The 14,812-nt window shown below is 41.0% G+C and overlaps 1 protein-coding gene across 1 annotated transcript in view; it reads right to left on the bottom strand.

Moving 5' to 3' along the window:
* Window positions 1-13,420, bottom strand: part of CEP97 (centrosomal protein 97) — a 27,198-nt gene extending 13,778 nt beyond the window's left edge. The window contains exons 1-6 of the mRNA XM_018565280.1: window positions 13,333-13,420; window positions 10,612-10,754; window positions 7,647-7,805; window positions 6,740-6,841; window positions 4,899-5,012; window positions 112-278 (exon numbers count right to left, since the gene is read on the bottom strand). Of these exons, the coding sequence (XP_018420782.1) occupies window positions 112-278; window positions 4,899-5,012; window positions 6,740-6,841; window positions 7,647-7,805; window positions 10,612-10,754; window positions 13,333-13,393 (746 nt within the window). The 5' untranslated portion in view covers window positions 13,394-13,420. The remainder of the gene's footprint in view (window positions 1-111; window positions 279-4,898; window positions 5,013-6,739; window positions 6,842-7,646; window positions 7,806-10,611; window positions 10,755-13,332) is intronic.
* Between the last annotated feature and the right edge of the window lie 1,392 nt (window positions 13,421-14,812).

Genomic DNA, 14,812 nt, shown 5'->3' with positions numbered 1-14,812 from the left:
CAGTGCTGACAATCACTTTAAACACTTAGAAATGTAACCAAAATGTCTTCAACATCACACAAACATATTGGTTTAAAAAAAATGTGTAAATCATATGCAGTGACTTCTTACCTTTCTTTTTGAGATACTACGTATCCATCTAAAACTCTAAGGTTTAGGCACCAGCTAATAATGTAAGGTCTGTAGTCAAAGCCAGGTATTGAAGGAGTGGCCATCACACAGGGGTTGTTCATGATTGACAACTGTTCCAACTCAGTAAGACCTGCAAGGAATGAAACCTGCCAAAAGGAAAAAGTGGTTTTAATGTCTGTGTCCGAACAATATTCTAAAAATCATTCACTGAAAATCTATATAGAATTTAAAAAAAAATAAAAAAGAATTTACAAAAATATGTCTATTCACCCCCCACCATCCATCAATTACACTCAGTCTGTGTCTATTAGGCAGTGTTGTAATTTTACTGAGCGGTTTTTTTTTTTTAACAATCATGTCCTACCTGCAATCATTTATTTAGCATATTAGACTTTCCTCTTGAAGCTGTAGACATTCTACAAAAAACATTTGCCATTGGGCTCAGTGAATTCTGGAATCCTTATATACAGAAAGGTGTACCTAATACATTAATATTACACCCCCCTTGCTGCATTTCTCTGTCTGTCAGGTCTGTATAAACTGCAAGACTGTCTATATAGTTTAAATGTGTTAACGGTTATAATAAAGCCAAACTCCAGGAACAAAATGATCATTTACACACCGTAAATCATTAAAAAGCTGTGTTATCTGTGGAGTGCTGATGCTAAGTATAAAAATCTTATTGTGCCATCTCCTGCACATAACGCTGAGCTTCCGGGCAATGTAGGTAATGAGAGATATGACTTGAGCAGTGAAGTACTCCAGTCGCATCACCCTCCCCTTCTCTCTACTTGCCCTTTCACAAAATGTCTTTGATTTTATTTCAAAGACTACAAGGCAGTTTGTAACTGGAGTATCATCTGCTCCTCCAATCACAGAATGCCTTGTATTCTTTGAAGAAAAAAAAAAAAGATCAAAAGGTATTTTTTCAATGTGAAAGTAGTGAGAAGGAGGAGTGGTTAATGCAATCAGAGGACTTCACACTGCTCAAGTCACATGTCTCATTCCCCTCAATGCCCAATCCTATTGTCTTTACAATTAACAGCAGGGAGTACATAAACTTTTCTACAATACTGCCAATTACCTAATAAAGTACACAGTTAAAGGAGAACTATGGGGTCAGGGCTTTTCCCCATAGTTCTCCTTAGGGTAACGGGAGGACACAAACTAGCGTCCTCCCGTCACCCTAGGCTCAGAATACCGCGAGCTGTAGCTCGTGGCATACTGAGACGCCGCAGCTGAAGCGGATCCCGACAATTATGCCGGGATCCGCCTAGCTGCGTGATTATCAGCTGGCTCTGCCTATCTAGAGGCAGAGCCAGCTGTACCCGCCCCCTCCCCCGTCCGTTCCGCTAGTCAGCGCTGGCGGATCGGAGCGGGGAGGGGGAATCCAGCCCCTCCCCTGTCACGGCAGAGAGCCGTGAAAGGATCGAGGGGTGAGCGAACGCCGCTATGTGTTCGCTCACTTCCCGATCTACTGAGCCGACCTGTGACAGTCTCATTGTCACAGGTCGGCTAGTACTATGAGGTGAGTGAAAAGCACTCACCTCATAGTTCTCCTTTAAGGTGTCTGGCCTGGCAAATCAGGAAGTTGTATAGTTGTTAAGCCAAATAAATGTGTAGCAATGCAGGATGTCCCTATAGCTAGGATTAGTCTCTCCATCTTAGATTGAGTGTCCATGCTTTGGAAAAACAGTGTAAAGTGTCTACAGCTTTATGCCTTGACCTGTACACTGTTATTGAGGTTAATCGATATCTCATTATAAAATATTTGTACAATAAAGCTGAAGCCATTGCTCTTAGATGAACAGTGATAGCCCTCTCTACTGAACTACAACATTACACCTGCCTGAGTGTCTTTAAAAAATGTTTGAGATTTTAAAAAATAGGGCTTTGTTCTTGCTGTAAAATCCTTTTCTGTGTCCAGCCTTTTCTCAAAACAGCCTCCTGAAAAAGGTTTCTGCCAAAACTAGTATCAGAGGAGGCAGAAATATCAACTTCATAAAACTTTGCAAAAGTGTGAACAGAAGACCAAATTGCGGCCTTGCAAATTTGAGCAACAGGAGTTTGATTTTGAAATGCCCATGAATTACTAACTGCCCTAGTAGAATGACCAGAAACAGGAAAAGATGGTACGTTATCCCACAACTCATAAGCCTGAATGATATCAAATAAGGATTATGTTGATCCTTATCTTTCCGCAAGACGATTTCCCACATAGGGTAAATGCAAAGCCCCTTTTTGCATTGAGGTTCTGCTGACCTGCCCTTAAGCCAAATAGCTCTGTGTATCTGAATGAAGGAGATAACAGACAACAAACACATGAAATGAGAAGCAACAGTCATCTGATCAACACAATCAATAAAATGTGGATCAACTCCAGCAGACGCCTAATCTGAGATTTAGTCTAAGTAGCTAAGGCCTGGGAAATAAGGACTGTTGCCAATAACGGTTGAAGAGCCAAACCAGTTCATGAATAAATGGTACGAGAAAGATTCTCCAATTTGTTTGTAGGATCCTTGAACAACAGAGTGCCATCAATAGGAATAGTCAATGTCTTGTTAAGAAGAGAAATTGGAGGATCAGGTGGAACAGACCATTTTTTGACAAAATGTTCCGGAAACGGATGCAGAGATGTAAAGCTTTTAGGGACCCAAAATTGTTTATCCGAATTTTCCTGATCTTTACATGTAAACCTATCAAAAATAGGGTGAAGAGGAGAAAACTTGAAGACACGCTCAGGTTTATGCAAACCTAGGTTTTTCTAATGCTGAGTGATCACAGCCAACTGAAATTCAGCCAGTGTAGCACTATCCTCATCAGAAGAGAAAGATGCAGAATCATCTGGACATAACAGTTCCAGAACTATCTGGCATTTCATCCTCAGATACCACAGGGGAAGGAGAAATGAAATGCTATTAGAGGGAAGCAAAGTTGTTCCAAACGAGATAAAAAAAACAAAAAACTGTTCATAGTAGAAAACTTAGCTTTAGTTACAAAAGTGAAGAATCACTTGACATGGAATCAGAAGCAGGAATAGAACCTTACAAAACATTGCCAGATTTAAACACAGTAGGAACACATTTTGCACATTCCTTTCCGGAGGTAATCTCTGATTCAAATATCACAAAAGTTAACCCAAGAAACAGACCACTCAGACATCCCTTAATTTACAAACTGACATTCTAGCAGTTCATAATAATATACAAGTGCCACAATATCCCTCTATACTACTCACGGACACTGACTGGTGTGAGGGAGACAATGATAACGATGAAGGCACTTCTCCTGTTGATAAAGAGCAACCTGGTCAAAATGGCTGTAGTAAAAAAGGATCCTCATCTTGTATCCAAATAAACCAGACTCAGAGATTGGAACTAAGCTACCACTGTTCTGCTATCAGAGAGCGAGAATCTGCCACAGAGGACCAGGAAGAAACAAAGAGCGCGTGTGCGCACATGCACAGCAGATTTAGCCAACTGTGTCATCAATTTTCAGTGCTGGCCTCTTGAGATGGCGGAAAATTCAAAGCAACCTACACATAATAAAAAGGAGGGGAAAAAAACATCCTGCATAAAAAAAGTGATAAACAGTGTACAGTTACTCATGACAATTCTGGCCAGACCTAATAACAAACAGATGATCAGAGGAACACAGAACCGCCACAGGATGAATCACCAGTACTGAGACCAGAAACAAACCGCTTCCATACAACTGGAGAAAATCCCAGGATTTAACTTATGCGATATGAATCTGCCAGCTTTGTCAGCTGTCTAGAGAGACCCTACCTCTCAGGATTTCTTCAGAGATGTCCCTCAATGGATGATCGAGAAAAACATTTAATAGCCAAGTCTATCTTTTTAGATAGCAGTTGTAAATATAAAGAAAATGCAGCTCTCACTGCAATACTCGCCTCCTTCCAGCGCTTCAGCCCCACAGACTCACGTGATCTATGACCCAGTGCTCATCCGGGTTTAATGATGTCAAGCATCATTAAACCCACTAACTGAGTGCAGTCATGGTCTACCCCTAGGAGAAGGAATCACCACAGCAAAGATGACCCTCGATATCACATCCTGAAGACAGCGTGGAAAAATAGGGTAGGGTGGGGTCAGTATTCCACCAAGGGAACTGCTGACCTACTGATTTTCTATACATGCAGATAAAAGAAAGCACCACTGGATAATATTCTATCCTTCGGTAATGTCACAACCACAAAAACAATTGTTAACATTTCAGATCATCAATGAAGACAATCTGTTGTCCTATGGATTGTCCTCTGCATAAGAGGACATGACAAAATGGGAAGAGAGCTCAGTCACATGATTTTTTCAGATGATGTGACCGAGCTCTCCTCACAGCACTTCACTTCTCTCTATTCATAACAATGAGTGGTGATTTGCTTGCTTCTGAGTCACAAGGCAAACAAAGTTGAAGGCACCGTTGTAAAGTACACCATTGTACTTTAAGATGTTCCAGTGTATTACATTTTTTTTTTTTTACCACTGCTTTATAAATAGGCCCCTCCTTGAACTTACAAGGTAAACGCCGTTTAAATGTCCTCCTTTGTTTTATAGAGACACCGTCACCTTGACGATGAAACACTTACAGGGACACTTGCTTTGCCTTGCATGGACAATGTGACTGTCTCTTTAAGGGAGAGTGAACATTTTCTGGATTCTTTGCAAGTGTTATTATTTAATAATTCATGCAATTGGTGTTCATATTTAACAAACACATAGGATTTTCAAAACTGATCCACTTACTTCAGTGAGGTCCCTGATTTCATTCTCTGCTAATGACAATATGGCGAGACACTGTGGGAGGCAGGTTGGTGCTTTTCGTAATGATGTGACGTTATTGCCATGCAGCAGAAGAGTCTGCAGGAAAAAGTAACAGCCCAGTTAGTTTTCTCTTTTATAATTATGCCCTAACTCTGCTTTCTACATACTTGTGACTATATATGAGTAAATGCTGCATGTAAGAAATTAAATCCAAGCTCCACAAAGGAATAAGACTTAAACTATGGAAGTCTGCAGCATTGCATCTGATGATTGGTGCGTTCAACTGCTCACAGAAATGACAATCTGATTGCACAATCTCCTTTAGATTTACCAACATCTATATAGTCTAAAAGGGGCCTAGCTGATTGCACATTAACTGAACAGACAGCTTAGGTAGACTCTCATTCTACACTGTTCTTAGCAAGTTGAAATGAGACTTTACAAAAATCCGACAATTAGATTGCAGTGTGTGCAGCCAGATTTAAACAGCCACAAAAAGGGTACTTGGGCCTACAGGGTATCATTAAATCACCAGCAAGGGAAAGGCGTTAGTAAAAAGGGAAACTACACACTCTATCCAGTAAGCAAACAATTTTATGCCATTGCGTTTAAGTAGTAATGTGACTTTGTAATATATACTCCATCGCTGCATTAAATTTATATCTGTACTTCATTTTTTTTAACACCTTGACAACTACTGAAATAAAATCCCATTCACATGGCATATACAGTAGAAAGTTTCTTATGAAGGTTCTGATGAAGGGGGCGTGCCCCGGAAACGCGTTAACGTCACCACTATACTGGTATCACCCAGTGGACATCTCACTGCTTGTCAGTCCTCACCTCATGATTTTGTGACACTCATGTTTGTGAGTATGATTCGTTTTTTTATTTATGTTTATTGAAATAAAAATGATCTTCACCAGGAAAGGCGCCCCTCTTGTGTTTATTTAGTAGAAAGTTTCTTGTTTAACCAGTCCCCAGAGCAGTAAACTTGCATTGTAAGCGAGGAACATGAAATAAGGCATGACAACTATGCAGTCAGCAGAGCATGCATATACAATGACAAAATATGGCTGCTCCACATACAACAATACAATACACTAATGACATTGCTTACCTAAAGAGGCAACAACATGTATACCTCACACAATCACATTACATAGTTTAGTCTAGGTTTCCCATTAAACTTTTCTTTTTAAGTGAAATACATTTGCCCAAATTTATAGCACATCAGCCCTCTCTGCTCAGACAGAGGGTTCAGGAAATCCCACATGCTGTAAGCAGGTGTAGGGGGGGGGGTTCTGTAAAAGCTGTGCCTCATATTATAAATTATTGTTCGGCTTCATTGGATGCGATTATCCTCAGCCAAGTAAATATTACCCTTTTTAATCTAATTTACTATTTTTTTTTCTTTTCTTTTTTACTTCTACCGCTCCAAGCTTGCTCCTGTGATGGAGTGCAATCTCAATACAAACTAGTAGTCCATCACTGGAGCCATTTTTTAAAATGTATTTTATTGTTTATCCGATTAACCGATTAATCGAACTTAATAATCGGCTAACTAATCGATTTTGAAAATAATCGTTAGCTGCAGCTCTAGACTGGAGTCTGTGTCCCTCAAGTTGACAGACATTATTAGCAGTGGACACATGTGCCATAACAATCTTCAACTTCAATCTCATCTCTGTCTATTTGCAGCCTGTCCCATCCCAAATACCAAGTTCATTTGCTCTAATACTTCCAAAATGACCGAACAAGTTGAAATACCTTGATTTAAAATGACATAAGGTCTATTACAGGAAAATCATTTCACATCTTACCCTTAAGTATATTAGCTTTGAGAGGTCACCAATTTGAGATATGTTATTATCTGACAAATCCAAATGTTGAAGTGAAGTACAGCTGTTTAGTTGATCGATTCCCTAGAGATATAAAAATAAATGCAACACATTTGAGAATCAGCTCTAAAAACAAATGTTTATATTAAAACTCTTCATATATTAGTGTCTACACCTTGTATTGGTACCGGAGTCAGCTCCTAATGTCCAATGTCTGTCAAATATCAAGCTGGCATAAATCTTTTAAAAATATCCAATTAAAACTTGGTTAAATAGGCCAGATTTGGACAATCAGCTCTTGAACCAGCCACATGGTCAAGTTGGAGAGTATACAGATGCTGAAGCCCATGCTGAAGACCATAATGGTTAGATGTCCAAGAGTATTCTGACTCGACAAGATAGATAAACTGGTCACATGTGTAATTCATTAAATCCAAAATTGGCCATGTTGTCATGTGTTCATTCAGTACTGAATATTCAGACCCCTTTTTTTTTTTTTTTTACTCTTCACTGTAAAGCTTGGTAAACATGATTAGATTTTCATATAAATGTTTGTATGAAAAATCTTGTCAGAACATTGGATAATACCATCAGACTTATATACAGTGGGGGGAATTTATCAAAACTGGAGCAGAGAGAATCTGGAGCAGTTGACCATTGCAACCAATCAGCATCTCTACAGTTTGCTCAGGTGAGATTTCAAAATCAGAGAGAGATGCTGATTGGCTGCAGTACAAATCTGCTCCAGTTTGTGTCTGCTGCAGTTGTGATAAATCCCCCTAGTAAGTTTTGCTGATCTTTGAAAAACAAAAATGGTATAATATGTTAATAAATCATACACATTTCACATGTTTGTGGCCATATTATAAAGAAAAGCATAATAATTTACCTTTAAATTGTTCCCTGCAAGGTTAAGCCACTCCAAGTGCACCAAGTCCTTCAGTCCTTCCACATACCCAATGCTATTATGAGGCAGATTTAGAACTCGAAGATTAAATAATTTTGAAACACCCATCATCCGAACAAGGCGATTGTTGGCTACAGACAGCTAAATGATAAACAAAGACATAGCAAGTATAGGATGAATGCGCATCAACACAAAATAGTTAAATGCAATATAACTACATTTACAGAACTATTAAGTAAAGGAAACCAGTGTGCCTTGCTGCCACAACAATATAACTATGCTCTTCCTTAAAGTGACACTAAACTCAGGGGTTAAACCCATATAAAATGCATAAAAGTACCTTAACTATCAACAGAAATGTATCTTACCGTATTTGTGTATGACTCAGCTGTAGATCCTCAAATCATCTCTGGATTGGTGATGACACTGTCCTTCCTTCTGGAGGAGGTGACTTTTATTCCCTATCTTTCCAAGCTCACTCCTGTGATGGACTACAATCTCATGTTTAGTTTATTATTTTGTAGTGAGATTGTAGTCCATTACAGGAGTGAGCTTGGAGCGGTGACTACTTTACAACACACACAGGGACCACGGGGAACAAAAGTCGCCACCCTTCAGAAGGAAGGACAGTCTCAGCATCAATTCAGAGATGATTTGATGATCTACAGCCGAGTGATACACAAATGATACATTTTTGTTAATAATTACAGTAGTTGAATGTATTTCTAGGATAGAACTCCTGAGTTTTGTATGACTTTAATAACTATACCTGACTAGCTTTTTAGAAGGGAATCAGGTGAATATTATCTAAAAATGATATATACCACAACTGTGACATTCTACTTAGCATTTGTCTTATTTCAATGCCTATACAGAGTTTTCTGAAAAAAGGGTGAATATGGAACTCCTCCCACACTGTACACAGGTAAACAGGAGTTGAAGCAGAATATGTCCAAGTTGGATTTATTTTTACTTTCCTAGATTATCGTGCCTGCAACCAAAACCTTTTAGAGGAATATCAGTATTCAGTAAGTATGTCATCTCTCCAAGCAGGTTCTGGAGCCCATAGAGCAGACATGTCTGATATGCTTATTGAATTCAATTCCTTATTCTACTACTGTCCATCACTGAGAACCGAGAGGTTGTTTTGTACATAAATCCCGAGTCACACACTTTACCACCTGCAGTGAGGATATGCGTTATCTGTGGTACTATGGAAACACCAAACTATTCTAGATGCAGGTCTTCAAAAAATAATTACAAATTGCCTTTTTATAGATGACCATACTGTTGCCAATGGAGGCACATGTCCCTTGATATATTTTCCTAAATAAGACTGACTGTAGAAGTTTACTTTATTGTATTCAGCCTTGCTATAACGTATAATTTACTAGTTGTTCGAGGACAACACATTCCCCCATACTACTTAATTTGCTGTGAAATCTAGTTAGGCTGGTCATACACTGAGTTCTTGCTCCTGTGGCCTGAACAAGAACAAATACTCACTCCACCATCCATGCTGTTTAAACACCCTGCTGGGCTATTGTATTGTGTGCTGCTGCCCCAGAATGCAGATACACTGACTTTGGCTGATTGGCTGCAGTCACTGTAGAGCTGCAAATGTTGCAACCCCTTTAAAAAAAAAAAAGTCAATAAAAGAAAATTGGTGCTGACATGGACACACACAGGGGTATGATTGCTCAGGCTGTGGCTTGCTTTCCAAAGAAAACTAACTGTAAAAGGTGCCCATACACCTGCTGATTATCGTACGATAATCGGGAGGTGTATGGAAGGCGTGCAACCGTTACGTCTTTTGTCATCCGAGCACGCTCAAAAACCCGCCGATAATCGTACGATTTTTGGCGGGTTGGTGATGTGCTCGGAAGACAAATGCCGAATGGGCCGGTGTGCGCAATCGCGCACTGCCCGCTCAGCATTGGAATCATCGCAAGTACGATCTGCCTGTCCGAGATGGGAAGATTGTACAAAATTCGAATCACCTTATAACCATCGCAAAAGGAAAGTCGTGCGATGGTTGTAAGGTGTATGGCCAGCTTAAGACTTTGAAATCATTTTGCTTTAATGTACCTGGAATGTATGCAGCTGATTTGAAGAAGAACGCCAGGAAACCTTTTTCTTAACCCTTGCAATGGGGAGTTATACTCACCCGAAAATCCAAGCTGGCCAGCTGTCACAGCGCTCCCTCCAGCCTGTCTCCTTCTCCCTGCAGCATTGGAATGTTCATCAGCGTCTACATGTCTATACAGAACATGTGTATAGAACATGATGATTTTTCACACCAAGCGCAGAGCAGGTGCAGACCGGATCAAAACTGCGTCCAATGTATTCCTATGGTATTTTGAGCTCCAGTTCACATCGCAGCGTGCAGATCCAGAGCAGGTGAAAAAACTGCAGTAGACCCTATTTTACCTGCTCTGGATCTGCAAACGCATCAAAAACACATGCAAATGCCTAGTACGCACTGAGAGCCCATTTTAAACTTTAAAAAAAAAATATATATCTATTTTTTTTTGTTGTTGCCAAAAACGCGTCAAAAAGACTAGCGTGCATGTGCAGAAACCTGACCGGATCTGCTCTGCATTTGGTGTGAACAAGGCCTTACAGGACCTTAGAATGCTGCAGTGAAGGGGGAGAGAGGCTGGATTTCGTACGATCGCGGGATGTCCCGCGATTCTCGTACGAGAATCGTACAGTGTATGGGCACCTTTAGAACTAGCTGGCTCCATGGTTTAGGTGAATACAACTTTTTTTTTCTAACCTACACAAAAACGAGCACTTAACTATTGCAGTGCAGGGTAGCCCCACTGCAAAGGTTAACAAAAATGTTCCTGGAGTTCTTCTTTAATCTGAACGTTTATTGGGCTTTAAAAAAAAAAAAATCTAAAATCAGGTTAAGTGTCTTTACATAAAACCATTTTGTTTTCACCTGTGTAAGGTTTTTGCATTTTTCCAAGTGCTCCAATTTGATTATCTGGTTCTTGTCTAAAATCAATGTTCGAGTGTCCGCTCCGCATGGTAATGTGGTGGTCAGTTTCAGAAGACCCTGTCCTGTGAGATCCACTACTGTAACTGAAAGAAAAGAAGTACACTTCACATTAAATCTTATACAGTTTTAGAGAAACATTGGGGGGAATTTATCGAAAGTGGAGCAGACTGAATCTGAACCAGTTGCCCATGGCAACCAATCAGCATCTCTCTTCAGTTTGTTCAGGTAAGATTTGAAAATGAGACGGAGAAGCTGATTGGTTGTAGGCAAATCTGCTCCAGATTTTGTCTGCTCAATTTGATAAATTCCCCCCAATGGATATATTTTTGCTGGGGTAAGCTAGGCATAAACAACTTGTGAAAGTTATTTCCCACAGCTGACATGATAATAGATGTGCCTCCTGTGACTTTGCTTCAAACGCTCAATCTACACACTGTAAGCAACTAAAGGGCTTATATACACATGCAGATTATCAGCAGAGTAGAATTGCATTTTTCTGGGATACATGCATCACACACTTCATTCATCTAAAGAACCAATCCTCTGGAAATCTGACTGATCTACATGCAAATATAAAAGAGAATGACAAATGTGCTGAATCTGCAATTCTCCTGACTGGATTAATCCTAGCCCCTAATCACATAAAACATGAACAACCCCGTTAGCCAGAGACAATGTGAACGTAGCTACATAAGCTTTAAAGTTAAACTCTGGGCACAAAGACTTTTATTGAAATGTATTCCTAAATAGGCACAAAGGATATTAATAGACTGTGTGCACTAAATTTCATGGCAACCTTAGATCTTAGCTTATAAAAGGAGCAGTGACATCACTGTGCGCACATAACCTGTGCAGAGTGCAGAGCTGTGGGAGGGATCCAGCAGACTCACCCACTAAAGGCTGCCTGCAGAGAACTACAGGAAGGGGTGGATACAAGACCAGTCACCCTGCACAAAGAGAGAGAGAGCAGCAGTGACTGGTCTTTATTACAGGAAGCTTCCACACAGAGGCAAAGTTTAACATTACTGCACAGATCTGGAGGAAAAACAACAAAGCACCCCAAGATTCAGATAAGAATACACATGACTCTTGTATTTAGACAATATTTGCTTATCCTGGAGTTCAGCTTAAAGTTACAGGTGTGCTTAGGTGTTGCCTCTCTTAAAGGAGAACTATGGGGTCAGTGTTTTTCCCCATAGTTCTCCCTAGGGTCACGGGAGGACACAAACTAGCGTCCTCCCGTGACCCAAAGCTCAGTGTACCGCGATCTACAGCTCGGGGTATACTGAGATCGCCGTAGCCGGGACAGATCCCGACATTACTGTCGCGATCCACCCAGCTGCGTCTATCTAGAGGCAGAGCCAGCTGTACCCGCCCCCTCCCCCGTCCGTTCCACCAGTCAGAGCTGGAGGGGGGAATACCTGCAGGTAGCCGTGAGTGACAGTCCCGGCTCTCTGCAGGGACATGATCGAGAAGTGAGCGACTGTATGCGTTTGCTCACTTCCCGATCTATTGAGCCGACCTGTGAAAGTCTCATTGTCACAGGTCGGCTAGAACTATGAGGCTATGATTTTCACTCGCCTCATAGTTCTCCTTTAATTCTCACCTCCATGATCTGGTTCCATTGCCTCCTCTTCAGGGAAGGCGGAAGGGGGTGGGGTGTTTGGGTTGGGCTGCATTATCTCCCCACTCAGCTCTGGCAGTGTCGTGCCCAGTAACGTCACTGGTTGCCAGGAGCTGGGCAGGATGCTGGCCAGAGTGCCCCAGGTTGCTAAGAGCTGAGCAGGGAGATGTGTATGTTCCGCTGTCTGCGCTGTTCCCTTTCCCCCTTACATCTTATTGCGGTCTCCACTCCTGCCCCTCCACATCTTGTTCTGCTGCCTCCTCCTCCTACATGGCTGGTATTTACCTGACAACTATAATAAATTAGATACATCAGTGAAAATTGGGGGGTTCTGTCACAAGACAAGTGATCTTGTGAGGCATTTATCTTGTCATAAATGATTCCGTCATGGACTGATCAGCAAATATTAAATGACACACGTGCTGTCCAACCATTAGATATTATTGTTCATCAATCTGGTGCCCCAGCCCTCATGTCCAGCTCACAGGTCTGCATCATACACTCTTTGTAATGCAATATAACATATACATTACTGGGCTGTCCCATTAATATAGTAATCAGCCACACAAGGTAATGATGAGATGCTTTTCATCACAACATGAGGTCCAAATAAAACATTCAGACATTCTCCTATCCGTACCCATCTTAGAGATTTCCAACGAAGCAATACAAACATCTCTGTAAAATGCAGTATCCGAGACCACCGGCGATCACCCGATTTCTTAACCAGGATTCTTATATATAGAAGCCCTTTTTCATAGGCATAGAATGCCGCCCTCTTCATATGACAGTTAACCGTCATTCCCGTCAGCGTATAGAACGCCGGGATATGTAGTCCTTTCAGTCATCTCGCATACCATTCCGTGTAAAACAAGACTACAACTCCCAAGAACACCCGCGTCAACCCCCAATGAGCTCGCTGTCGTCCGCATAGCAAAACATTACTGAGACGAGAAAATAACAGTGCAGTTAACCAGTCGGATGCCATTTGCAGCTCCCACACAGGACTGCGCTGCCTTTGAGAAAGCTGCGCTCACCGTTTTTTTCCGGTCCCCCGGTAGACTCCACCGAAGCAGATAGCACCTCTTCCCCAGCCATGTCTCACACCGCTTCTCGGCACCTGGGCAACCAAGTATCTTACGTCACTTCCGGCAACACAAACTGCTCAAACGTTCTGTGCTTTGAAGTCCACACATGCCATCTTGTGGTATCATAAGGGAATTACAGCTGCTATTTGGCTGCTGAAGCCTCATAGGCCGTCACCGCTTTCTGTTCTGGTGCAAGGCCATAAAGTGCGTTTTGTCACCTGAATGGGCTGCCAAACCACCCCAAATGTGAAAAAAAAACAAAAAACCTGCACCTCTTTTTTGTTTTGTTTTTGCAACTACAGTACAGTATGACATGACATTGGCTAATTGTGTAGGATCCATGCAATAATGTGCGCTTTGTTACTGGTAAAACATACCGTATGTGATGCGTGTTCAACACTATAGTGTGAATTGGCGCATTGACTCTGATGTTTTGATGTGTTTGCATTGATTTCAATACAAAATATCTCAGAGGGAAATGAATACGTGTGAATGCAGCCTAAGCACCTATTCACACCATGTCCTGCTTGCAAAAAAAAAAAGCATATAATCAGTGATAACTAAAAGCAATGCTCTCCAGCCTGGAGCCAAGGACGGACGTGTGACATTTCCACAATTACTAGGTGCAAATAAATAAAATAAATAAAGCCTAAAAATTAAAACAAACAGCCACCTTAACTTGCATTATTTGTTTTTTTCCCGTTATTAATGCATGGACACACACACTATACTGAAAAATGTTGTTCCTTCTATTTACACGTGTACCATATATTAAAACACGGCTTAATGCCCTTTATAAATGTGCATCAATGAACACACATTAGGTGTACAAAAGTCAGATGGCTTGAGCAGACCAGTCTAAATTTAACCTAAATTATTAAAAAGAAAAGAAATTAGTGTAATGGATAGGATGAGCTCATAGTCTGGGGGGCGGGGGGGCTCTGATGAAACATACAGAGGCACAACCTGACAGAAAGATGTCAACCTCTTTTGTAGTTTGGCTGGGAGATGCATGCATAGTTGATGGAAATCTATAGGGTTAGTCACAAAAGGGTGAAGAGTTTGAAGAATGCAGAATTGAACATTCTAGGACAACATAACTGATTTGGAAAAAGTCTCCAACTCAGCTCACTTTCCAGTTCAGCTATGTTGTCCTAGATTGTTCACTTCTCCAAACTCTTCACCCTTTTGTGAATAACCCTGCTTGTGTTTACATCTGTGCATGTATTCCTTGGCCTCATTCTGCAAAGAAAGCTCAGAATAGCAGAGGACAATTGCATAGCTTTATAAGTATAAGAATGTATAGGAGGAAGAGGAGAAGCAGGAGGTAGCAGCCCCTGATTTCCTGCTTTTATGGTAATGATCAATACTAATCTGATGGGTGACTATAGAAGGAAATGCTTTCTAAAAGGGGATTTTTGTACTAAAG

The sequence above is a fragment of the Nanorana parkeri genome, unplaced genomic scaffold, assembly GCF_000935625.1.
Source record: "Nanorana parkeri isolate BGI_ZX_2015 unplaced genomic scaffold, ASM93562v1 scaffold827, whole genome shotgun sequence".
Taxonomy (NCBI): Eukaryota; Metazoa; Chordata; class Amphibia; order Anura; family Dicroglossidae; genus Nanorana; species Nanorana parkeri.
The sequence above is the reverse complement of the archived record's forward strand: the minus strand, read 5'-3'. Positions and strand labels throughout refer to the sequence as shown.